The sequence below is a fragment of the Protopterus annectens genome, chromosome 1.part0, assembly GCF_019279795.1.
Source record: "Protopterus annectens isolate FY-2018-M chromosome 1.part0, PAN1.0, whole genome shotgun sequence".
NCBI lineage: Eukaryota > Metazoa > Chordata > Ceratodontiformes > Protopteridae > Protopterus > Protopterus annectens.
Genome location: NC_056725.1, coordinates 973,446,434 through 973,472,482, shown reverse-complemented (window position 1 = coordinate 973,472,482; position 26,049 = coordinate 973,446,434). Strand labels below are relative to the sequence as shown.

General features: G+C 42.8%; 1 protein-coding gene across 1 annotated transcript in view; it reads left to right on the top strand.

The window, feature by feature from the left end:
• HECA (hdc homolog, cell cycle regulator) overlaps positions 1-26,049 on the top strand; it is a 311,427-nt gene that overhangs the window by 203,844 nt on the left and 81,534 nt on the right. The window contains exon 3 of the mRNA XM_044064674.1: positions 14,039-14,193. Coding sequence (XP_043920609.1) covers positions 14,039-14,193 — 155 coding nt within the window. The remainder of the gene's footprint in view (positions 1-14,038; positions 14,194-26,049) is intronic.

Sequence of the window (26,049 nt, the reverse complement as noted above, 5' to 3'; positions counted from 1 at the left end):
GTCCCTTGTAGATGCTATGATGGTGGCAGCGGCCACCAAGAAGGAGCTCACTCAGGATAGCTCCATGTTCCACCCCCCTTACCGAGAGTCAAGAGCGTTGGATCACTTTGGGAAGCGAGTTTATGCTTCAGCGACCTTCTCTGAGTGTGCTGAACTAATATGGCGCATGTTATTCGACACCAGAGAGATCTTGTTAAGGAAATGACGGAGTTGACCCCAGGGTCCGTGTCAGCAAAGGACAGGAAGATGTTCGGTGCTTGAATGGCCACCCTAAAAGCAGTAGCCAACACATGCATGCATTTGCTCTCCCACACCACAGAGAGGCGCATGGGCAGCAGGGACAGGGGTTGCCATCAAGTGTTATGCCTGGCTCCGCTTATGTCAATTTACGGACCCCTTCATGGCGTCTTTTTCCAGCGCCCCTTATGATGATTCTTCCCTGTTCAGGAAGATGGGCAGAGGGACTTTATTCCAGAGCGAGAAGGTTGGGAAGACACTGTCTGCCATCGGGATCCGCTTCTCTCTGTCTCAAAAGTCTTTTTCCAGGAACCAGTGAGGCCCTAAGCAGATGTGGTTCCGTAAGTCTCGGGCGTTTTCCTGGGATGCTGAAGACTCTCCTTTCCCCAGAGGCAGAGTGGGATTTGACAGACTCCATCCTAGAGGCAGAGGGGGTTCTAAGAGTTTTGGGTCCCAAGAACCCTTCTCGATAAACCTGGGCAGCAGCCCTGAGAGGTTGCCCGACTGCTCTTCTCTGGAGGCAGTCGGTGGTCATTTGTCGCTACACCCTTTACCATGGGAGTCCATAACAGATCAATAGGTGTTGCACATCATATCCAGAGGATATTCTGTTCTGTTCCAGGAACCTCCCCCATCCAACAAAGTCCTCCCGGACATCCCACCCACTCAGCGGGAAGAGGCAGCAGTACAAATAGATTCACTGCTGAGGAAGAGATTAATTCAACCATTCCCCCTAGACCAGTCTGGATCCGGAGTTTATTCCAGGTTCTTTTTAGTGCCAAAAAAGACTGGGAACATCAGACCAGTCTTGAATGTTCATCGTGTTACCCTGCTGCAGTCATCACACTTGGGTTATCCTGTCGTCAGGCAGTCCCGCAGTCGGCCTGAATTCCAAAGTCTTGGTCTGGCGTCGGTTGACGTCGCATCTTCCCTGACGTCAGCGCGTCAGGGGTATATGAGGCATCTGACACCATTTTCTTCAGTCTTTCTTGCTGCGCGGTGCCCGAAGCAGAAGCAGTTCGCAAGTGCCGGTCGGCTGACACCTGAGATTTTCAAATAGAGTTTCAGTCTGAAGTCTTCAAAGCTAAGTACCCCGTTGGGGAACCTTTTCTTGCCTCAGTCCGATGTCAGAAAAAGTAAAAAATTGCATTTCTTGTGGGAAGCAAATACCTCATAAGGACTTTCATTCTTATTGTATACCTTGCCTAGGCCCAGACCACGACGTCACTGGTTGTCGGTTTTGTGCTAGGTTCAATAAGCGAACTATAAAGCGACGCTTTGATTTCGCACAACACTACTTCGGTAGGAAATTTAATTACACTATGCCGTCAGTGCAACTGACTACCGGCGTGCATAAAAAACGCAAAGATAAAGACAGGCAGCCTAGATCCAAGCCAGACTCCGAGGCCTCGGCTGGGCCGGTCGCCGGTTCTCCGGTTATCAGTGAGGTGCCTACGCAGCCCCTGGCTACCGCAGAATTGTAACTCCAGACCGCTTCGGATTCTCTAGCAGAGAGTTCTAGGCCGACGCAGCCATTTTCTTTAGGCCCTACCGACGACATTGCAGAAGGAGAAGCCGGTGCTGTCGAAACACCTTCGGGTTCAGAAGGTGTCTTCAGACAGACTACTCTCACCATAAAATCTTATGCTAAGCTTAAGACTCCTCTAAAACCAAAAAATACTGCACTTCAGTCTCCAGTTCAAGGCCCCATGCATAAGAAACACATGCTTAAAATGGCTGAAGATTTCATTTCTTTAATCAGGGGTTCCCAACCCCCCCCCCCCCCCGACAAAAGGCCTAGACAAGAGGAGGATTATGCCTCCTCTGATCAAGTGTCTATTTTCTCAGGCTCCTCTGGGGAGCAGGATTACTCCTTTCCCCCTTACGAAGATTCTGATGCTGAAGATTCCATTCCCTCAGCTTCTCCCCCTGAAGACTATTCCTTTGGGGAAACCTTACATACCATGAGGGAACATTTCCACTGCGAAGGTCAGGACTACTCCGACTCAAAGAAAAGGCTCAGAGAGTTTATTTTACTCCCCCAGCACAGACCACTTGCTATCCCCCCAGTGTTAGACATTGTGGATGATGTTTACTTAGAATCTAGTCTAAATCCAGATTCTCTGCCTCCTGCTCCAGCCAAACCAGATAGATACTATAGAGTGCCTGACTCGCACAAATTCCTTTACAAAAGCCCTGTTGCTGATCAAGAGACAATCTCCCAGGGTCCCAAAGGGGCTAAGGCTTCTGTGGCTAAAAATCCTGTACCCTCTGAAAGGGACTCCAGAGCACTAGATAGGTGGGGGAAGAAGGTTTACACCTCAGCTACTCTAGCTATGAGAGCACTAAATTGTTAATTTTACATGCTTAAATACCAGCAATTCCTAATGTCTCAAATAAAACAAAAGATGAGCACGCACCCACAACAGTCTGAATTCAAGGAAATGCAGGATCTGTTGCATGCAGCTGAACAGGTGGGCAAACATACTTTACAATGTGGATTTGATTCCTTGGAAGTTTCCTGTAGAGCAGCTGTTACTGGGTCTGTTATACGTGGGCATGCTTGGTTAAAAGAACAAACTCTGCCTGAGCATGTTAAAGCAAAGTTACTAGATGCACCCTTACAGCAGGATGTCTTATTTGGGGTTAAAGCAGAAGAGGTTTTAAAGAAAATGGAGGATAAGGCAAATCTATGCATACGGTCAAAGATTTCTCACAGGTACAGCCCCCATGCTTCAGCAGAAATTGGCCAGCAAAAATTTGGTCCTTTCCAGCTTCTGACAGACCACAGAGGGGTAAATACAGGCGCCCAAGGGGCAGAGGACAAGCACAAAACACTTACAAGCCTCGACAATGGGGCACTGCAACACAGAAGGGAGGAGAAGACAGGTCCCAAACTACTAGAAGGCAAACGCAATGACTTAATTTTTGCTTGTCAGTTTGAGGTTTATCTCACAAGGATACAGATTCCATTTCCACACCTTGCCAAGGGTAAAAGGAATGCCAAACCTGCCGCAAAATCAATGGGCAGAGGCACAAAAACAAATTACAGCTCTCATGGACATGAGCCATTCAACTGGTACCTACACAGGAGCAAGGCCAAGGATTTTACTCAAGGCTTTTTCTAGTCCCCAGAAAGCACAATGCTTGGAGACCCATTCTGGACCTTTCAATTCTAAACACCTTCTTGCAAGTACCCAAATTCAAGATGTTAACAGTACAGCAGCTTCTTCCCATGTTGGGCAAGAAAGCTTGGCTAGTAACGTTGGACCTCAAGGAGGCATACCTGCATGTCCCTATCGGACAAAATTGCAGAAGATACCTCCGTTTCATTGCAGGTTCAACCCATTACCAATTCTCTGCACTGCCCTTTGGCTTATCTACTACGCCCAGGGTCTTCACAAAATGCCTGGCACCAGTAATTGCATACTGCAGACGAAGAGGAATTCAAATATACCCATACCTGGACGACTGCCTCATCCAAGCAGAAAGCAAGGACATTCTCTTACAACATCTGGCTTTTGTAAAACACCTTCTAAGTTGCCTAGGGTACACAGTAAACAAAAAGAAATCAAAACTAGTGCCCTCACAAAATATGACATTCCTGGGTGCCAGCTTGAATACAACGGCCCAGATGGCTTATCTGACGCCAGACAAACAACTACAACTAACTCAATACTTCAAAACTTCAAAACAGTGGCAACAAAGACCCAACTCCCTGCAAGAAAAATTCTGCAGGCCTTGGGCTTCATGGCATCTTGCATACTACTAATACCATTTGCAAAACTGCATATGAGGAAATTACAATGGTACCTAAAAAGCGTATGGACTCAACACAGCCACAGCTTGGAAACAATGATACCTCTCATTCCCTGCCTTCAACAGGAGTTTCTATGGTGGTCACAGGCATGTCACCTCAACAAGGGTCAGCGTTTCACCTTACCCCCAGCCAGGCAAGCTATGACAACAGATGCATCGGACTATGCCTGGGGGGCACACATGGCAGGATGGTGCGTTCAAGGCATATGGACTGCAGATCAAAGGAATCTGCACATCAATCAAAAAGAAATGCTAGCTGTACAGAATGCCCCGACTGCCTTCAAGGACCTCTTACATCCAGGATAGCTTGCAATAAGGATAGACAACACCACAGTAATGTGGTACATAAACAAACAAGGGGGTACACACTCCTACCCTCTATGCAGGCAAGCAATGACCTTGTGGAACACAGCACTGGCTTACCAAGTTCAATTACAAGCTCAATTCCTGCCAGGAAAAAAGAACACATTGGCAGACGACCTAAGCAGAAACATCATGGTTCCCCACGAGTGGAAACTGGATCCACAAGTATTTGCAGTGATAACGCAAAAATGGGGGCACCCGGATATAGACCTGTTTGCCAGCCCCCAAAACTATCAGCTAACAAAATTTTGTACAAGGACATTTTACCATCAAGCTTGGAAAGTGGACGCACTCTCATTCAGTTGGAAAATGCTGACAGTATATGCTGACCTTTGCCCCTTCTCACAAAGGTGCTACTGAAAGGATGGAGAGACCCCGAATAATGCTTATTGCCCCAGACTGGCCACACCAGCACTGGTAGCCACTGTTAAGGAATATGGCCTAGGGCCCACCATGGATTTTACCACAAATGACTCTTCTGCTCACACAGCAAGACAGTCAAGATTCTACACAGCCAGCTCAAAACTTTAAATTTGGCTGCATGGCAAATCACCTAAGCAACCAGCCAGCTCCTCTTTCACAAGCTGTTATGGATGTTATTCTGGAAGCCAGGAGGCCCAGCACCAGGAAAGCCTACTCAGACTAATGGAAAAGGTTTTGCGCCTGGAACCAAGCTAAAGGCCAAAAATAACCTTCAGCCGGACATACCTCAGATTCTACAATATTTAACCGAGATGTTACACAAAGGGCTTTCTTTTTCATCTATTAAAATCCAAGCCTCCGCTATTTCAGCTCACTACAACACGGATCCTCCCTTATTTTCATATCCACTTCTAAGGCAGTTTCTCAGAGGGGCCAAAAACATTAGGCCTCCCAGGAGAGCACCAACACCAACTTGGGACCTCAATTTTGTTCTGGAAAAACTTACACTACCTCCTTTTGAACCAGCTTTTTCAGCTGACTTAAAGTTTATATCATGGAAGACTGCCCTGCTGCTAGCAATTACTTCAGCCAGAAGAGTCTCAGAGCTTCAGGCACTAATGGCAGTAAGCCTTTCCTCATTTTTCATCAAGACAGAGTTTCTTTACGAACTTAACCCCTCCTTTATGCCTAAGGTGGTATCCAGTGTGGCTCTAAATCAAACCATCCATTTACCCACCTTCTTTCCAAATCCACAGAACAAAGGAGAAAGACTCCTGCATTCCTTGGACATTCACAGGCAGCTACGTTACTACTTGGATAAAACTAAGGTTTTCAGAAAATCTGACCAGCTTTTTGTATCCTATGCTACAGCATCACAAGGAAAGGCCATCTCAAAACAGACCATTTCCAAATGGATAGGACATTGCATACGTTTTTGCTACACCCACTATGGAAAACCAGTTCCTGCTAGCATAAGGCCCCACTCTACCAGGGCAGCAGCTACAACTACAGCCTTCCTCAGGGGGGGTGCCAACCAAGGATATTCTGGAAGCTGCAACTTAGAGTTCAGTACACACCTTCACCAAACACCATCACTTACCTCTTTACTCTAAGACTAGAGCTGGCTTCGCCACTGCAGTTTTGCAGGGCCTTCTAGCGTCCTCTAACCCTGTTTGACTCCACCTCCCATCCTTAGTTTTGGGATTCTACCCAAGTGTGATGACTGCAGCAGGGTAACACGATGAACATAGTACAGTTTTGTACCTACCAAAAATGTAGATGTTCGAGTGTTTACCCTGCTGCAGTCCAGGTTACCCTCCCTCCGTCCCCTCTGACCTAACTAAAACCTTTCAATACCTTAAAATCTGATACAACCTTTGTGGTGTATTTGCTTATAGATGGAGGGATGTTTTGTTTGTGCTAAACTTTTATTATTGGTACTATCTACTGACCACCTTTTGGGGGGGCACCTGACATCTGGGGCAAGAAAAACCGAAGAAAATGTCGTCGGATTCCTCTTGTATACCCCTGGCACACTGACGTCAGGGAAGAAGTGACAGCAACCGACGCCGGACCAAGACTTTGGAATTCAGGCTGACTGCGGGACCGCCTGAAGACAGGCTAAACCAAGTGTGATGACTGCAGCAGAGTATACATTCGAACATCTGCATTTATGGTAGGTACAAAACTGTACTTTCTGGCCAGACTGAACCTGTCTGTAACCAAGACAAAATTCCAGATGGTCACGATTCAAGTTATCCTGCCCTATTTGCAGGCCAGTGACTGGATGTGCTCAGTCGATCTCCAGAACGCATACTATCACATCAAAATGGACAAGTGCTCCCGGAGGTTCCTTTGCTTCCAGCTGGGAGCCGATCATTATCAATTTCAAGCTCTTCCCTTTGGCCTCACCACAGGCCCCCCCCCCCTCCCCACGGGTGTTCAACAAGGTAGTAGTTGCTCACCTGAGGCTTCAGGGTATTCGTCTTTCTGTACCTGGACGATTGGCTCTTTATTGCCCCTTCAGAGCATCTACTTTGTCAGGCCAGGGACTCCTTCCTTCGGCTAGCCAACATGTTGGGCATCACGATTAATATGTACAAAACTGCTGTACTCCCGGTTCATCTTTTAGATTTCATTGGGGCACTGTTGGACACATTACAAACGAGGGTGTTCTTACGTTAGACAGGATACACAATCTGAGGTTACACGTCTTACACATTCTTCAGACCCATTTACTGACAGCCGAGGCAGTGTTGAGAGCATTGAGGTCTATGGCGGCCAGAATCAATATTCTTCCAGTGGCACACCTTCATATGAGATTGTTGCAGTGGACGCTTGCGGTTCAGTGGTCCCTGTTAGATCGCTTGTCCTTTCCAGTGAGAATCTCGAGAGCGTGCAGGGACTCCCTTTGGTGGTGGAATCCGTCTCCAGATCCCCTCAAGGGACATCCGTTCCAACCTGCCTTTCCCAAGACCACGGACACCTCCCTATTAGGGTGGGGGGACATTGCTCAGGATGGATAGTCCAAGGCACATGATCCCCTTCGAGACCTTTCTGCACATCAGTGTTCTAGAGATGAGAACGATTCTCCTTGCGTTGCAGGCCCTTCATGCTCTTCTTCCTCTAGGAATGATTGCAATTCAGACTAACAGTATGTCAGTGGTCTGGTATATCAACAAACAAGGGGGAACCAGATCTTATCCCCTGTGTCAAAAAGCCATGAGAGTGTGGGAATGGGCGATCTCCACCGGCCATTTTCTGGTGGCAACGCACATTTCGGGACAGTACAACATTCTAGCGGACAGGCTCAGCAGATCTATCCTGATGCCCTACGAGTGGTCTCTGAACCATTCAGTAGCAGAACAGATCTTTCTAGAGTGGGGTCGTCCTTGCTGCAATCTCATCATCTCCTTCCAACGTGAAATGCAGCGAGTATTTCCCTTTGACCCCCCCCCCCTGCTGGGGGAAACCCCCCAGAGACTGTCTGATTCATGCTTGGCCTCCCAGTTATCTTTAAATATCCTCCTCTTCTCCTGATGTCGAAGTTTCTGCAGAAAGCCCAAAGGTTGGGGAGCACTATGATCCTCATCTCCTCATTCTGGCCTCGACAGGTTTGGTTTCCCTTACTTTGGTCTCATCTAGTTCCACCATGGACTTTGGATCTGGTTTCGGATCTTCTCTCTCTTCCCTCGGGGATCCCACACTCAGACCTGGACAGTCTAAAGCTCACTGCTTGACTGGTCCGGTTCCCATGATTATTAGGACTCCCGGTTTGTCATTCCTGTTAAGTCTGTTCTGGTAGCGGGTCACAAATCTTCTACCAGAGAAGTGTATCGTAGTAAATGAAAATGTTTCTCTATATGAGCCTCTCAGCGCTTCCGGACCCTTTTACCGCTCCTGTTTTGGCAGTCTTAGATATTCTGGCTAGTGTTTTTCAATAGGGCACTAGTTCCTCTCCAACTGGCAGCCATTTCTAATTTTTACGTGGGGGTAAATATGTCTTCATTGGCTTCCTCTAAACTTTGTAAGAACTTTCTTAAAGGTGCTTTTCTTAGACCCCCGTTTAAAGGATCCTATCCCACCGTGGGACCTTACCTTACTGTTGCAGGCATTGGTTTCTCTCCCCTTTGAGCCTACGGCTTCAGTGGATTTGCAGTTTCTGACTTGGAAAACTGCCTTCTTGGTCGCCATCACATCCGCCAGAAGGATGTCTGAGCTTCAGGTTCTTTCAATCAAAATGCCTGACATGTTTTTTCATAAAGGTAGGGTGTCTCTTCGCACCAACCTTTCTTTCCTCCCTAAGGTAGCTTCAGAAGCCAGTATTAATCAGACCATTAACTTGCCAATCTTTTTTCATAACTACCAGAATAAAGTGGAATATAGGTTACATTTATTGGATGTGCATAGACGATTGAAATTTTACCTGCACAGGATTAAACCCTTCCGCAAATCTTAACGTTTTGAGTCTTATGCCAAGCCCTTCTTCGGTAAACCAGTGCTGAAAGTGACAATTGCTTGCCGGATCTCAATGCATTGGCCGAGCCTATTTGGAGAGAGGTCTGTCTGCCAGGGAAAGTGAAAGCTCATTCGACCAGAGCTATGGCTACGTCAGCAGCCTTTTGGTCCAGGGTATCTTTGGATGATATTTGTTCGGCTGCCACTTGGGCCTCATATCATACCTTTATTTCACATTATAAAGTAGACATCTTCTCTAGGAGTAGAGCATCCTTCGCCTCTGCGGTGCTCCGGAACATCCTTCATTGAGGGCCACCCAAGAGTTTGGTAGCTGGTGACTCTGTCGCACAGGTTGAAGATCAAATGAAGTAAACTACTTCAGATAAAGAAGTTATGTACTCACCATAACGTTCCATCTGAGTAGTTATACACATTTGTCTTCAACCATCTCCCCCTCCTTCCCCCCCTCCTTCCCCCAACCTTATCGTTCATATGATATTTTTTCTTTCTTATCAGATGGTTATTGTTGGGATCCTTAGTTCTGTCCAGGCTAAGGGAGTTTCCTATTAGTTGTCTTGGTGATAAGGTGTCATTGGGTCAGGTGTCTGATGCATATTAGGCAGCAAACTCTATCTGAGGGGAGAAGGGAGATGGGCATTATGGGTAAGGGGAGGAGCATGGAGCTCAGAGCCATAGCTGGAAAATGCGGTCATGTCTGATCCGAAGCGGATCCGAAGACCAACATGTTGAAGACAAATCAAGTATTAACTACTCAGATGTAACGTTAATCCCCTGTATTTGGACCTCTGTCCCCCGCATTCTTTTAGACTTTTTTCAGATTTCTTATGCTAAGAGATTAAGAGGAATGTATGGGTGATGCACTGATCTCAAAAGGCTAAGTAACAACACTTTTCATCGTAATTTGAAGAATGAGTTTGGAAGTTTCCTGGCTGTCCCAGCCAAATTCCCCTGATCTACCTTGAAAATAGGCCAGTCAGCAAAACGTATAAAACAAAGTAAACATGTTTTACTTTGCAGAGTTTTTTTCCCTCTTGGAAATTACAGTGCTTTCTTCAAGCATAGTTCTCAGTTGTACAGGTTTTCACAGGATGTCCAGATTTTTTGACTCATATTTTTAGTCTGTTCATAAAATTTGTGATTTCCTGGATTTTTGTGGTGAATCAGTGAGGACTGAATTCATAATGACAGTGATTTGAGTTTGACTTCATATTCATCAGAAAATGCATGGTAATACAGTACATTTTATTCTAACTACTTTCTATGTTTCTAAGAGCAATATTTAAAATGTGTTCTATCTATGGGGCTTTGTCCCCCTATTATTTTTGGCTTTGTCCAGATTTTTTAATGGTGAGGTTGAGAGCTGCGTCTTCAAGGGCTTTGCTACATGTAGATAAATGGCATAGAATCAACTGTGAACTACCCTTAGTGTTGTCTGATTGCAAAGAAGGTTTATTTTTCTTATGAAATGGTCATGAAGACAAAGTGGCAGGGAACGTGCAGTGAAGTCTTCTGTACAGTGGAATACTAGTGTCTGTTGAAGTACGTACAGTTTTTGCTAATTTCTGTATCTAGTTAATGTATGTCCTTTCACAGTAACAAATTCTGCATTCTCTTGGATTGGTGTGGGGTGGGGTTGATGAATTCACATATACAAAAACTTAATGACCTTGTCTAAAACTAGGCATCAAATTCCAATCCCATCTATCTCAGAATGAGAGTTAGGAATGTGGCCACTTCTGAGAAGAAGCAAACTGCAGCTCATCCTAAATGGGGCGTTTTGTAGTTGTAGGTTTCCCTTTTGTGGAACAGAGGTCATCCTGATAAGGACAGTATCATTTCAGTGTGTACATCTAACTGAGGGAGTATAGTTGTTTTTAGTTCATCCTTAAAAGGATGCATTGTATAAATGAGGCTTTCCTTCTTGTAGTCGGTCACCCTGATAAGAACGTTTGTGATCCACCAAATCTTTTAGTAAAATTAGATAAACATACAAATAAAAATGTTCTAAGAAGGACAATATGTGTTGTCCTGATATGGACAGTTGGAGTTTTGGTGGAGGACTCCTCCTCTTTGTTAAGGAACATTGTAAGTTCTTTGGTTTTTCATTCTTAAAAGGACGCAAGTTTGTTAGAAAAAGAAGACTGGTCGTTATGGTTATTTCTGAAAGTTTATTAGTATGTAGCTATTCACATTTGCATAAAATTTGTCAGTAAATTATATGCATATGCAGTGGGGTCATCAGATTGGGGAGAATGTTGAATTTAACCACGTCATTACTCAATTTTAGAAGATTAGCTTTTATCTAATATATGAATACTGTGGTATCTGAAGATGCCTCTGACTTCAGTTTTATTGTGAATGTGACTGGCAAATGCAGCATCAGCAGTGTTTTTCAATCAGACTGTGGGTCCAGAATCTTGCCGAACACCTCATATCTTGCCTTCTCTGTCCTTCACTCCATTTTCTTCTGCTGCTTGCTGATTACCTCAGATCTTCTGCTTTTCTCCCTCCAGTTGTGCTGCCACTTCCGATCTTACAGAACCCTTTGACAAGTGATTTAACAGTCTACAAAATGTCTTCTCTGTAGAGAGAAAGGGGAGAATACTGCTACAGGACCCGTAATTTGGCCGCTGCCACCCATGAACAGTGAGTATTGAGGTAATGGGGCAGGGGAGCTATGCAAGTGGCAGATTAGATTCTAAGAATTTGATTGGTTCTCACCACTTGCATCACCTCAGGAATTCAGTCAAGTGTTTTGGTGTTCTGTAAAGAAAAATGTAGAATTTTCTTTTTAAGTGTGGCTGTTACTAACAGAAATTTAACAGTGAGGGAAATGAGAGGTGAGGTGATATGGACTGCGTATCACTCAACTGACATGGAAGGTGCAAAAAAAAAAAAAAAAACATTGCTGTGAGCAATCACAAACGTAGACAAGGTGCACAGCAAGTTGATTTTCAAATATTTATTTTGTAAACCCCAATTAACTACTGTGGAGACCTTTTAAATTTTATTTTCAGTGTTGCTTTTGAACTGCTTGAAATGATTTGCACCAGCAGTAGGAACTCTAGGGTAATGTGACACTTGTCTATTGCCTAAAGGAGAGCTCAGATATATGTAGAGATGCTCCCTGAGGCAGTTCATTTATTCAGTTACTTGACTAGGTTAAAACATTACTTGAGTAGAACTGCTGCTGTCATCCAGTTTGAGCTTTGTTTCCTTTGCTGTTGACTTGTTTTCAAGTCCATTGCTGAGTAATGCCTCTTTTCTTTAAAAAAAAAAAAAAACACACTAAGCAAGCTTTATTGATATGTTTGATGTAGTCTCTTGTGTATTTTAAGAGTGCTGTGATCAACTTGGCAGTGCATCTGAAGTTAAAGCTTGAATGTGGTTTTCGGAATGAAAGGGATGGGTGGGAATGTTACCAGTACTTCCCAATATAGATTACCAGTGGTGTCCCACAGGGTTGTGAAATGAGGTTACTTAGTTTTGGACTATTCTTGTGAATGAGTTATGTCCACCCAGACATGCTGATGACTGCAGCTTGTATAAAGGTACTACTTCAGTAAAAAAAAAAAAAAATAAAAAATTTCAGGATGGCATATAGAAAGTCCATGTTTATTGCATTACTGAAGATCTCACTTTTAATGTCAGTAAATGTAGTATTTTGAGATTTGATAAAAAGGACACAAGTTATAACCACAATATAAAAGGCCGAATAATAATAAATAACTTTATTAAAGAACTAGGGACAGTATAGCAGAAAACAGTTTGACAAATGCACACTGGTTAAAGTTTGTGTCAGAAGACCGTATTCTGTAACCCATTTATTCTAAAGGAAATGTGTGGTCACTTATCCAGGAGATTATTATACCACTTTGTGTTTCATTGACTAGACCTATTATTGACTGAGCCATTTGACAGGATTTGGAAAGGTGCAGTGATTCCTTACTAGAGGAGTCCCAGCACTGGAAAACTTGAAGTAGTTAGGCTTCAGAAGCTACCTGTATTATGTTTCTTATAGGTTACTGAGAGGTGACCTACCCATCTCTAAGGAGTGTTTGATTTGGTTCTGCTTATAAGTCTGTGCTTGAAAAGTACCATTAGGTGAGTTGTTAACTCAGGGTCAGTAGGAGGAAAAAAAGTTGACAAACGCATGAATCAGTGCCTTCCATAATTAAAAGCTTCCCTTCAGAATTGGAAGTCTGTCATTGACTTTCTCAATACCTATAAGTATTTTTGAAGGAAGTAAAACAAATGAGATTTCGATTGTCAAGCTTCTTGCAGGTTTTAGAACTGGAAATAACTGGTGAACCCGTTTGTACCTACTGATCAAATTGTTACCAGTGAAGATGTATGATTGGCAGCTTATGTAAGTAACCTGTTTTTGATTATGCACATTGTAGTTCTACTTGTAAGTTGACATTGGTAAATAGTAATAAATTTGGTGTAGGTTAGACGGTTTTACCCAATCACATTTAATTAGTGGAGTATACAATAGTTAACTTCCAAAAATCAGGTGGCTTGAGTTCTGAAATTCCTGCAACAGTACTCTTTTTATTGCTAATTTGTAGATGCAATTAAAACTGATTATTTCTTGCAGTAAAAGAATACTGGAGTTTAAGTAGCAACTGCTGAGGTATAGCACAGTCATGGGAGTACCGTTTCATTCAGCGCTGTTTGTAGCAACAGTGTTACCAGGTAGCATCTGTTTCTGAGTTTTTATGCTATGTTTCTGGGGGTACACTGTTGAGGGTTATGCACATCTTCTGGGGTGAGGTTTCCAAATGGCGATATGACTAACTTTAATGCATCCTTGTACTGCCAGCTGTCTTTTTGTTAGGTCTCTACCTGTTGGCCATCGTACACTGAGAAAAATGTTCCTCCTCCTTAAACTAGACAAGAGATCGGCAGTTGGGGTTTCAAACTGTTGTATGCCACATTTTGACCCCAGTTTAATTTGACCTTACTCTGCAGTGCATCTTATTGTTACAGTAAGAAGTAATGTTATACTGCACTATGAGGACTGTGTAGGCCTTAAAGTTGATCTTTATTATAGTCTGAAAGGTTAGCCTACCTTGCATGTATCGCCTCTTGTCCCTTAGGCTTGTACTTTAACAGACATTTTGCTTGGTGTTGATTTTGCAGTTTCACTTGAATCTGATTTGAAGATGTGCATTTTCTTAATTTGAATTTCTTTTTTTTTTCTTTTCCAATTTAGGAAGGCTTATGCATCTGTATGCAATTTGTGTAGACTGTTTGGAAGGTGTTCACAAGATCATCTGCATAAAGTGCAAATCACGATGGGATGGAAGCTTGCACCAGCTGGGCACTATGTATACGTACGACATCTTGGCTGCTTCCCCATGTTGTCAGGTTTGTAATGCATTTTCTGAGTGTCTGGCATACCTGCACCCGGAGCACTGCCATCACACCAAAGGTTTCCTGTTTCAGTTACTACAGCTTAAGTAATCCCAAAATACTTAAGTGTTTATCATACTGGTCACTTGTGTTATTGATAACATTTGGGAATTCTGGCACAGAAGGTCTGAAATACAGCACATTTCCTGTTTTATGTTAGGTGGGTGTCCTCCCACCTGGACGTCAACATATCTGTGGTAGAAGAGGAATGTCCAGTTGCACCTTCTTCAGTTCTTACTTGCTGCACTTTTTGAGAAGATTGATGTGAATTACCAAAGGATTGTCAGTCTGCCTGGCTTTCTGAGTACAGAGGAGTATCCTATTGGTGTAATAAGCAAATAAATAAAATCATGGTTTTATTTCTTGCATGTTTCAAATGTGGGAGAATTTGAGTGCCGGGGACTATAAATGTCAGAATATAAAGTTAGCAGTGTTCCTGTATGTAGAAAGCAGATACCCTATAAACAGTTCCGTAATTGGTGTGCCATTTGCATGGAGATGGAGCATGGCATCACTTCCTGTCCACGTTGTCCAGGGTTCAACCAGAAGGTCATGAAGAGAAGAACAGCTTAAACCAGAAATGGCTGTAAGGTTTGTCTTGGATCACCATATCATCAGCCAAATCACCCAGAAATGCTCCATTTAAAGATGGTAATGGGAAGTGCTGTCAAGTGACAGTATCCTGGTATGCTGACAGCATACCACTGGAGTCAGATTTCCACACTGGATTTGAGTGATTTGGGTCAGATGAGGCACTTTTGCAGTCTGACTTTGACACCTACCTGGACAGACGCTTCTGGCAATGCCACTCAGGAAGTCCCCACATGCATGTTCAGCCAAGCTGAAATTCTTAGTCATTCCAGATACTTTTTCATGGGCCTCTGGTTTTGAAGTTTGATTTTTGTATTTTGTTCTTGTTGTCTAGGACATCAAGAGCCTGTAGCCATCCTAAGTTCAAGTATTGGTGTGGGGGCCCCCCCACACACACATTATTTTGAGTCCTCTGACTAATACCAGATTGTACTGAAACAGTAATCAGGATACACCACGAGAAGTCCAATATTGTCAGAAAAGTTCTTTTATTCTATAAAACTGCAGAAGATGAGCGCTTTCACGTGCTTGAACGCACGCTTCTTCAGATCTACTAACATCATTCTCTAATGCCCTTTTATACAATTAAAACAATTCCTAATTATTCCTAATTAAAACCTCATTACATACTTTATCAATCAAGTATTTAAAGATACATCACATTTCAACCTTACTTGATCTATAGTAAAATTCTATTCACTTTAAAATTGACTAGAAGTTGATGCGTTTCATCATTTACATTCAACTTAATAAACACATTCACATACATTTAGTCACTATAACTCAATTTAAGGGTTTTGTACCTTAATTGTACCTAGCGTACATTATTTATTCATCTTTCACATTTCAATACTTCAAGCACCCAAAAATATTTTAGTACCTGTTTAGAGTTCTAAAACAGTTATTAAGGTAAAGTGAAAGTAAAAAATAATATAAAAATATATAAATACATTCTTATTTAATTGCTCTCAACAACTTCTAACATGAATTGTGCATCTTTAGCATAAAGTGCTTAAAGTTCATTCGTTGCCTCCTACTTCTCTGTTCATTAGGCGTTTGTGCAAATAACAACTGCATATAGCTCTACATAAAGACGCTAATGAAGTACTCTAATATTTATTCAGGACTTCTCTACATAATAAATACATATCCCCATAAAGCAGCTCTTAGAATAACTTGCTTCTCCAACATGTGCATTATAGTATACATCGCAATGGTGCGTGTTAAAGCTGTATATCCAAAGGATTCCCCTCGCTTAACTCAAATTTCAGATATAAAATAGCTTATAATGTTAGATATAGAGTGGGACATCAAAAAAGCATTTTTTATATATATTCACCTATATTAAACATGTCTTTTATTCATTAATTAATTGTAAATTATTTAATGATTAAAATACTATTATCATCTTATTAGCTATTATGAAAAACAAATCTATATTTTTATTTATTAGTTGATCAAATTAATAAATATATAAAATGTTATATTCAATATAATAAAAAATAAAAAATAAATTTAACCAACCTCCTAAGCATGTTACAATTAAAATTCATAGATATTACTATCAAACTAAGTGAATATAATAAAAACTATACTAAATAAAATAAAATAAAACAAAATGGAATAAATGAATAATTGATTAATAAATATCTAGTTTTTCAATGTCCAAAACTAACCAATAATATCTATTTAATTGGTATTAAAAGTTGTTTAGCTTACTTTTACCATTATCTTTATTTCAAAATTGGTTTTAAAGACAAGTAATTATTAATGCCAGGCTCCCTGTGTGCTCCTGTTCTGAGAATCCAATCCAGTTCTAATTTATGTAAATAATTATTCCTATCACCCATTCTAACATTGTCTTTCAATGTTTGTAGGACCCTGAATCTAAATTCATGATCAGGATTCTCCTTAATGTGCTTTGCTAGTGCATTTAATTCATTTTGTTTGTGAATGTCGTACACATGATTGTACACCCGTTCTTTTAATTTCCTTTTTGTGAGTCCTATATAGAACGCTCGACACTGTGTACAATTGGCCATGTAAATCAAATTCGTGGTATTACAATCTGTGGATCCGTGGAATTACTAATACCAGATTCTGTGTAGATCAGATGCCATCATGGTTAAGAGACTGAGGTTAACTTATTCTTTGCTTTTTCACCTGAGGATTTCTCATTTGGTGATAGACTCAGTAGAATGAAGTATCACTTTACAAATCCTTCAACTCGCATTTAAATTGCCCAGCAAAAATAATGGGAATTTCTGCATTTGCAGCTGCCAAAATGCTTAGCTGCTGTTCTAGTGACTGAAGCCATGAAAAATTTAGTTACCAGCGCATCTCTAGAGTCCTAGTCCCCTGATGTGAGGAGACAAGATAATTTTTACAAGGCTTTGGATTCCTGCATGTACCTCTAAAAAAAAACCCTGCTGATCCAGTTGTGGCACTCGTGGATCCCAGAGAAGGGTTTGTCTGAGGCTATGACCAAGAATACACTTGCTGGTGATAGGTAAAGTAAAATTCTTGACAGCTTTTGGGAAGAAAGTTGTCACTTCTGCCTTCAGGGCTGTTGATTTCCAAACTCTAGTACTAAAAGACTGTCTTTTCCCAACTGAAGAACAGACTGAGGAGATTTGAGGACAAGGCCCTGAGAGATAAGGAGCTAGAGTTGTGCAGCCTTACCGCCCAGGTTAGTATACTCTGATGTTCATCGTGTTTCACTGTTGCAGACATTACACTTGGGTTATCCTGCTGGCAGGCTACCCGCAGTCAGCCTGAATTCCAAAGTCTTGGTCCAGCATCGATTGCTGTTGCCTCTTCCCTGACATCAGTGCTCCAGGGGTATAAAAGATGCAGCCGACGCCATTTTCTCCAGTCTTTCCTTGCCGCGTGGTGCCCGAAGCAAAAGCAGTTCGCAGGTGCCGGTCGGCTGACTCCTGAGATTTTCGTGTTCGAATTTCAGATCCGAAGTCTTCATTTAAAGCTAAGTACCCCGTTGGGGAAACCTTTTTTCTTGCTCCAGTCCGATGTCAGAAAAGGTAATAATTTGTATTTCATGTGGGAAGCAAATACCTCCATTCTTACTGTATTCCTTGCTTAGGCCCTGATCACGACGTTGCTAATTGCAGGTTTTGTGCTAGATTTAACCAATGCACTATTAAGTGTCGGCACGATTTTGCTTTTCATTACTTTGGCCGAAGATTTAATTACACAATGTCGTCTGATAGCCATCCGACTACTGCAATTCACAAGAAATGCAAGGAAAAGAATAGGCATCTGAGGTCCAAAACTGACGATGAGGCTTCTTCTAAGCCAGTCACCGGTTCGCCGGTTCTCAGTGAGGTGCTTTCGCAGCCCCTGATGCCCGCTACCTCAGAGCCGCAGGCCGCTTCCGACTCCCACGTGAAGCCGACTAGGCCTCAGGAAACTCAAGGTATTGGACACTCGGAAAATATTCCCTCAGATGGGTCCGGAGCCGCTGAGCAGGCATCGGCTTCTGAGGGTGTTCTCAGGCCTACACAGTTATATGTAAAACCGACTTCAGCTTCAAAGGCAAAGACTAAAGCACCACTAAAGACAAAGAAACAAGTGCAGCAATCCCATGGACAGGCCTCCGTGCCTACAAAAACAGATGCTCAAAGTGGCCGAAGACCTTATTACTTTGATCAGGGGTTCCCATCCCCCTCCTGATAAAAGGCCTAGACAAGAGACAGAATATGAATCTTCAGATCAGGTTTCCAGTTCCTCTGACTCCTCTTCTGAACAGGAATACTCTCTTCCTCCCTATGAGGATTCTGATGCTGAAGAATCTATCCCTTCAGCCTCTCCTCCTGAGGATTATTCTTTTGGGGAAACTCTGCATACCATCAGGGAGCACTTTCACTGGGAGAGCCAAGATTACTCAGAATCTAAGAAAAGGCTTGGAGACTTTCTTTTACCACCTCAGCACAGGCCTCTTGCTATTCCCCCTGTTTTAGACATTGTAGATGATGTATTTTCAGAGTCCGGCCTGTCTCTCCTGACTCTTTATCTCCTGCACCTGTTAAGCCAAACAGATACTGCAGGGTTCCAGATTCACATAAATTTCTTTATAAAAACCCTGCTGCTGACCCAGAAACTATATCTCAGGGTCCCAAAGGGGTCAAGGCTTCCACTGCAAAAAACCCTATCCCCTCTGATAGGGATTCAAGGGCTCTGGACAGATGGGGGAAAAAGATTTACACTTCTGCTACCTTGGCTGTAAGGGCTTTAAATTGTCAGTTTCATATGCTTAAATATCAGCAATACTTAATGTCACTGCTAAAACAGAAGATGTTGACAAATTCTGAATGTGCAGAAAACAAGGAAATGCAGGATTTATTGCATGCAACTGAACAAGTGCGAAAGCGTACTTTGCAAAGTGGTTTTGATTCTCTGGAGGCCTCTTGCAGGGCCGCTGTTATGGGTTCTGTCATTAGGAGGCATGCTTGGTTAAAGGAACAGAATCTGCCTGATCATGTTAAAGCAAAATTATTGGATGCTCCATTACAGCATGATACTTTGTTTGGTGTTAAAGCAGAAGAGGTGTTGAAGAAAATGGAGGACAAAGCAAAATCTATGCAGACAGTTTATAGGTACAGCCACCCAGATTTAGCAGGAACTGGCCTACAAAGAATTGGTCCTTTCCAGTGTCAGACAGGCCACAAAGAGGCAGATACAGACACCCCAGAGGCAGATCCCAGCCCCAAGGCTCATACAGGCCTAAACAAAGGGGTGCTTCTACCTCCAAAAGTGGAGAAGACAAATCCGCAGCCATACAGGATGCTTCTACCTCCAAAAGTGGAGAAGACAAATCCGCAGCCATACAGGAAACAGTCCCAATGACTTTCCTCTACCAGCTCCAAGCACTTATCTTTTGTCAGCCCCCTTAGGGGGAAAACTAGCACTTTTTTCACAAAATTAGCACATGATCACCCAGGACAAATAGGTCTTGAATATAGTGTCTCAGGGCTACAGGTTCCACTTTCACACATTGCCAAGGGCAAAAGGCATGCCAGACCTGCCACACAATCAATGGGCAGAGGCACAAAAACAAGTTTCATCCCTCATGGACATGAGAGCCATTCAGCGAGTACCACAGCAAGAGCAGGGACAAGGATTTCACTCAAGACTTTTCTTGGTACCCAGAAAGGACAAAGCTTGGAGACCAATACTGGACCTGTCTATTCTAAACACATTTCTGGATGTTCCAAAATTCAAAATGTTGACTGTGCAGCAGCTTATGCCCATGCTGGGCAAGAAGGCTTGGCTTTTAACTTTGGACCTAAAAGAGGCATACCTGCATGTCCCAATCAGACAATCTTACAGAAGATGCCTCAGATTCATAGCTGGCTCAATGCACTACCAATTCTCTGCACTATCTACTGCGCCCAGGGTCTTCACAAAATGCCTGGCATCAGTAATTGCTTTTTGCAGACAAAGAGGAATTCAAATATATCCTTACTTGGACGACTGCCTTATTCAAGCAGAGAACCAGGACATTCTACTAAAGCATCTGGTGTTTGTAAAAAGATTACCAATTTGCCTAGGGTACACAGTAAACGAAAAGAAATCAAAGCTAGTACACTCTCAAGAGATAATATTCCTGGGTGCAAGCTTAACTACAACTGCAGACGGCTTATCTCATGCCAGACAAACAAAGGCAACTGACTTTTTACTTCAAAATATTGGCAACAAAGACCCAGTTATCTGCAAGAAAATTTCTGCAGGCTTTGGGCTTCATGGCATCCTGCATGCTGCTAATTCCATATGCAAGACTGCATATGAGGAAACTACATTGGTATCTAAAAAGTGTTTGGACTCAACATTGCCACAGCCTGGAAACATTAATTACCCTCATACCCTGCCTGCAACAGGAGTTTCGATGGTGGGCACAGACCTGTCACCACAACAAGGGACAGCCATTCACTTTACCCACAGCCAGGCAGACACTAACAACAGATGCATCAGATTATCCTTGGGGGGCCCACATGGCAGGAAAATGTATTCAGGGCACATGGCCCGCAAGCCAAATGCATCTTCATATCAATCAAAAAGAGATGCTAGCTGTTCTGAATGCCATGACAGCCTTCAAGGATCTACTTCATCCAGGACAACTGCTGATAGGCGGACAATACTACAGTAATGTGGTACATAAACAAGCAGGGAGGCACACATTCCTACTCCCCTCTGCACAAGCCATGACTTTGTGGAACACAGCATTGACTTATCAAGTACACCTGCAAGCACAATTCCTGTCAGGAAAGACAAATACTCTGGCAGACGAACTAAGCAGGAACCTCATGGATCCTCATGAGTGGAAACTGGATCCACAAATCTTTAGCATGATAACAAGGAAATGGGGATGCCCAGACATAGCTCTGTTTGCCTCCCCTCACAACTGCCAACTACTACAGAGATTGTGCACAAGGACTTATCACAAGCAAGCATGGAAAGTGGATGCTCTATCATTCAGTTGGAAAGCCCTTCTAGTATATGCCTTTCCTCCACTGCTTCTCCTCCCCAAGGTACTCCTAAAGGTCAGACAAGAGAAGCCAAAAATGATATTGATTTCCCCAGACTGGCCCCACCAGCACTGGTACCCAATCCTAAAGAGCTTGTCTCAAGGCCCAGCCTGGACATTACCTCAAATTCCTCACTTACTGACCCAACAAAACAATCAATCAGATCCTGCACAGCCAGCTCCGAACCCTAAATCTGGCAGCATGGCGGATAATGTAACCATTCAGAACACACCTCTCTCTAAAGCAGTTATGGATGTTATTTTGGAGGCCAGTAGGCCCAGCATCAGAAGATCTTATGCAGAAAAATGGAAGAGATTCTGTGCTTGGAACCAGGCACAAGGAATTGACACGCTTGTACCAAATATCCCTCAGATTTTACAATACTTAACTGAGATGCTGGACAAAGGTGTATCCTTTTCATCAATTAAGATCCATGCCTCTGCCATTTCAACTCATTACAATACACCTATTTTTTCACATCCACTGCTAAGGCAGTACCTCAGAGGGGCCAAAAACATAAGACCTCCAAGGAAAGTGCCAATACCTGCATGGGACCTCAATTATGTCTTGGAAAAACTCACAGTCTCCTTTTGAGCCAGCCACTACAGCTGAGACAAAATTCTTATCATGGAAAACAGCTCTGCTCCTAGCAATAACCGCAGCAAGAAGAGTCTCAGAGTTACAGGCACTAATGGCTGTGGAACCTTTCATAATTTTCCATCCAGACAGGGTTTGTCCTCAGAGAAACCCTAATATTTATGCCTAAGGTAGTGTCCAGTGTGGCCCTTAACCAAACCATCATTTGCCTACCTTTTATCCAAACCCACAGAGTAAGGGGGAGAGACTTCTACATTCTTTGGACATACACAGACAGCTACGCTTCTACTTGGACAGAACTAAAGCTTTCTGAAAGACTGAGCAACTCTTAGTGGCATATGCTGCAGGATCACAAGGAAAGGCGATCTCAAATCAGACTATTTCAAAATGGATAGGCCACTGCATTCGTTTGTTACTCACAACATGGCAAATCAGTGCCTAAGGGCATTGGGCCACATTCACCCAGAGCAGCAGCCACTTCAGCAGCCTTCCTCAGAGGAGTACCAACCAAAGACATTTTAGAGGCTGCAACTTGGACTTCAGTGCACACTTTTACAAAGCACTACCACTTACCTCTTTACTCTAAATCCAGAGCAGGCTTTGCCTCTGCAGTTCTGCAGGGCCTCATAGCCACTCCTAATTCTATTTAGACCCAGCCACCCAACCTCAGCTTTGGGATTCAACCCAAGTGTAATGACTGCAAAAGTGAAACACGATGAACATAGTACAGTTGTGTACTTACCATAAATGTAGATGTTAGTGTATTCACTGTTGCAGTCCAGGTTACCCACCCACCATCCCCCTTTCTTTGCCTTATCTGTACTTCTCTATTCTATACAACCTATGTGGTATATTTGCTTGTAGATGAAGGTAATGTTTTATTTTACCGCATGCTTTTTTATTGGCATAATTTTTAGCCTACCCTTTTGGGGGCACCTGACATCTGGGGCAAGAAAAACTGAAGAAAATGGCGTCGGCTGCATCTTTTATACCCCTGGCGCACTGACGTCAGGGAAGAGGCGACAGCAACCGACGCTGGACCAAGACTTTGGAATTCAGGCCGACTGCGGGTAGCCTGCCAGCAAGGTAACCCAAGTGTAATGACTGCAACAGTGAATACACTCGAACATCTACATTTATGGTAGGTACACAACTGTACTTTTAAAGTGTGCCTTTGCTGTGGATGCATCATGCAGGTTAACAATGGGTAAGTGGTTAGGAGATGTATTGGCTGAGGGCTCAGCTCCTGCCAGATCATGTGACAGCACAGCTCATTAATGCTGCACAAGAAAAGGGAGCTGCTTGATATCCTGGTTGAATAGTGGGTTAAAAAGCTGGAGAAAGGGGCGAGGGTATGTAGTCTCTGAAACAGGTGTTTCATTCCCCTGGCAAATATATACCACCTCTGGTGGCATAACAAAGGGAAACGACCAAACAAGCAGAAAAGCTAGTTCAAGAGGGTAAATGTCATGCATCTCTAAAAGGGAAGTCTGTGGGCGCTTAAGGGGAAGAGCCCCAGGCACACAAGGGAAATGCTCCTTCCTCTAGTTCTCAAATTCCAGCTTATCTTACACCCTCCTCAGATCCACCCAAAAAGTTGTAAGTCCTCTATATTTCAAGAGTGTAGAAATCACACAGGACAGTTCTGTCCTAAGACTGTTGTCACAAAGATGCACACTGTGATTCTTGGGCATTCTGATTTTATACAGAGAACAAAGACAGTTGGTCAGACCCCTTTCACAAAACCTTACAGTGGATATAAAAGTGTACACACCCTTGTTAAAATGTTAGGTTTTTGTGATACAAAATAACGAGACCACAATAAATAATTTCAAAACTTTTTCCACTTTTAATGTGACCTGTAACCTGTACAATTCAGTTGAAAAACAAACAAGTGTGTTAGAAGGAAAAAAAAAAGTACAATAAGCTGGCTGCATAAGTGTGCACACCCTTAAACTGATTTGTTGAAGCACCTTTTGATTTAATGACAGCATTCAGTCTTTGGTAAACACGTGCCATCAATTTAACAGATTTTGAGTAACCCCAAATAAAGTTCAGCTGTCCTAGAAAGATTTTCCTGACATTTACTCAGTTCCCTGCTACAGCAAAAGCCATGGTTCTCAGAGAGCTTACAAAGCATCAGAGGGATCTCATTGTTGAAAGGTATCAGTCAGGAGAAGGGCACAAAAAAATTTCCACAGCATTAGATATACCACAGTGAAGATAGTCATCAAAAAGTGGAGAAATATGGTACAACAGTGACGTTGCAAAGAAATGGACGTCCTTCCAAAATTGATGAAAAGACAAGAATATAACTGGTCAGAGAGGCTGCCAAGAGGCCTACAGCAACACTGAAGGAGCTGCAGGAATTTCTGGCAAGTACTGGTTGTGTACTACATGTGACAACAATCTCTCGTATTCTCCATATGTCTGGACTATGGGGTAGGGTCACAAGGCTGAAGCCTTTTCTTACACAGAAAAACATCCAGGCCCGACTAAAATTTGCAAAACAATACATCAAGTCTCCCAAAAACATGTGGGAAAATGTGTAATGATCTGATGAGACCAAAGTTGAACTTTTTGACCACAATTCCAAAAGGTACATTTGACGCAAAAACACTTCACATCACCAAAATAATACCATCCCCACGGTGAAGCATGGTGGTGGTGGCAGTATCATGCTTTGAGGTTGCTTTTCTTCAGCTGGAACTGGGGCTTTAATCAAGGTGGAGGGGATTATGAACAGTTCCAAATACCAGTCACTTTTGGCCCAAAACCTTCAGGTGTTTGCTAGAAAGCACGACAACGACCCCAAGCATAAATCCAAATCAACAAAAGAATGGCTTCCCCAGAAGAAAATTATAGTTTTGGAATGGCCCAGCCAGAGGTCCAGACCTAAATCCAATAGAAAATCTGTGGGGTGACCTGAAGAGGGCTGTGCACAAGAGATGTGCTCTCAGTCTGACAGATTTGGAGCGCTTTTGCAAGGGAGAGTGGGCAAATATTGCGAAGTCCAGATGTGCCATGCTTGATAGACTCCTACCCAAGAAGACTGAATGCTGTAATTAAATCAAAAGGTGCTTCAACAAAGTATTAGTTTAAGGGTGTGCACACTTATGCAACCAGCTTAGTGTATATTTTTTATTTTCATATTTTTTCCCTAACAGATTTCTTTGTTTTTCAATTGAATTGTACAGGTTATAGGTCATATTAAAGGTGGGAAAAGTTTTGAAATGATTTATTGTGGTCTAATTTTTTTATATCACAAAAACCTGGCATTTTAATAGGAATGTATACACTTTTTATATCCACTGTATGTAGCAGGGATCTGTAAGGGATGTGCCAAAATAGAGTGGACCGGATACTACTTTAAGACTATTTCTAGTCCTAAGAAAAGATGGTCCATAGAGGACAGTTGTAGGCTTTCAAGAATTTGATTATGCTTGACAAGTTCCAAAGTTCAGATAGTTAGTGTCACAAGTCACTTTGCTTCTCGTATTTCAAGCCTTCATGGCTGCTCTGGATATGTAAAAGTGAAAACGAACTAGAAATACATCTTCACCTGTGGTTAGTGATTCTGTCAGGGCCACTGTTCAGCCTGCAGACCACTTGCCTTTTGCACTGTCTCCCTCTAGTGTAGCTTTGCCAGCCACTGTGGAACAGAGTTTAGGCATATCCTTTGGGGGATGTTCAGTACATCATAGGTATGGAGAACCAAACCCTTTAGGTGCAGGAGTAGTCTGGAGTAAGAGACCCCTTTTCAGACATGATACTCTGTCCCCAGATATTTTACCTTTTTAGTAGAGTTCACAAGAAAAAGAAAGAGGCTTTATCATACAGCTGGTAATCAGGCTATAGCTGTTTGTAAGGCTGCTGTGGTTTCCTTGCCTAAGAGTGTATCCAGACCACTAATTCTGGTGATGGTGTTTCCCATACATGGGTCTACTGCTAGTCTGGCTAGAGACCTTTGTTTCAGAGAATGTTTAGGACATTGTTTACTTCCTAGATCACACTGAGTCCAGTCAGTGTGATTCTTTGGAAGGTGAACCTGAATTTAAGTCCAAACAAGTGTTCACGTTTC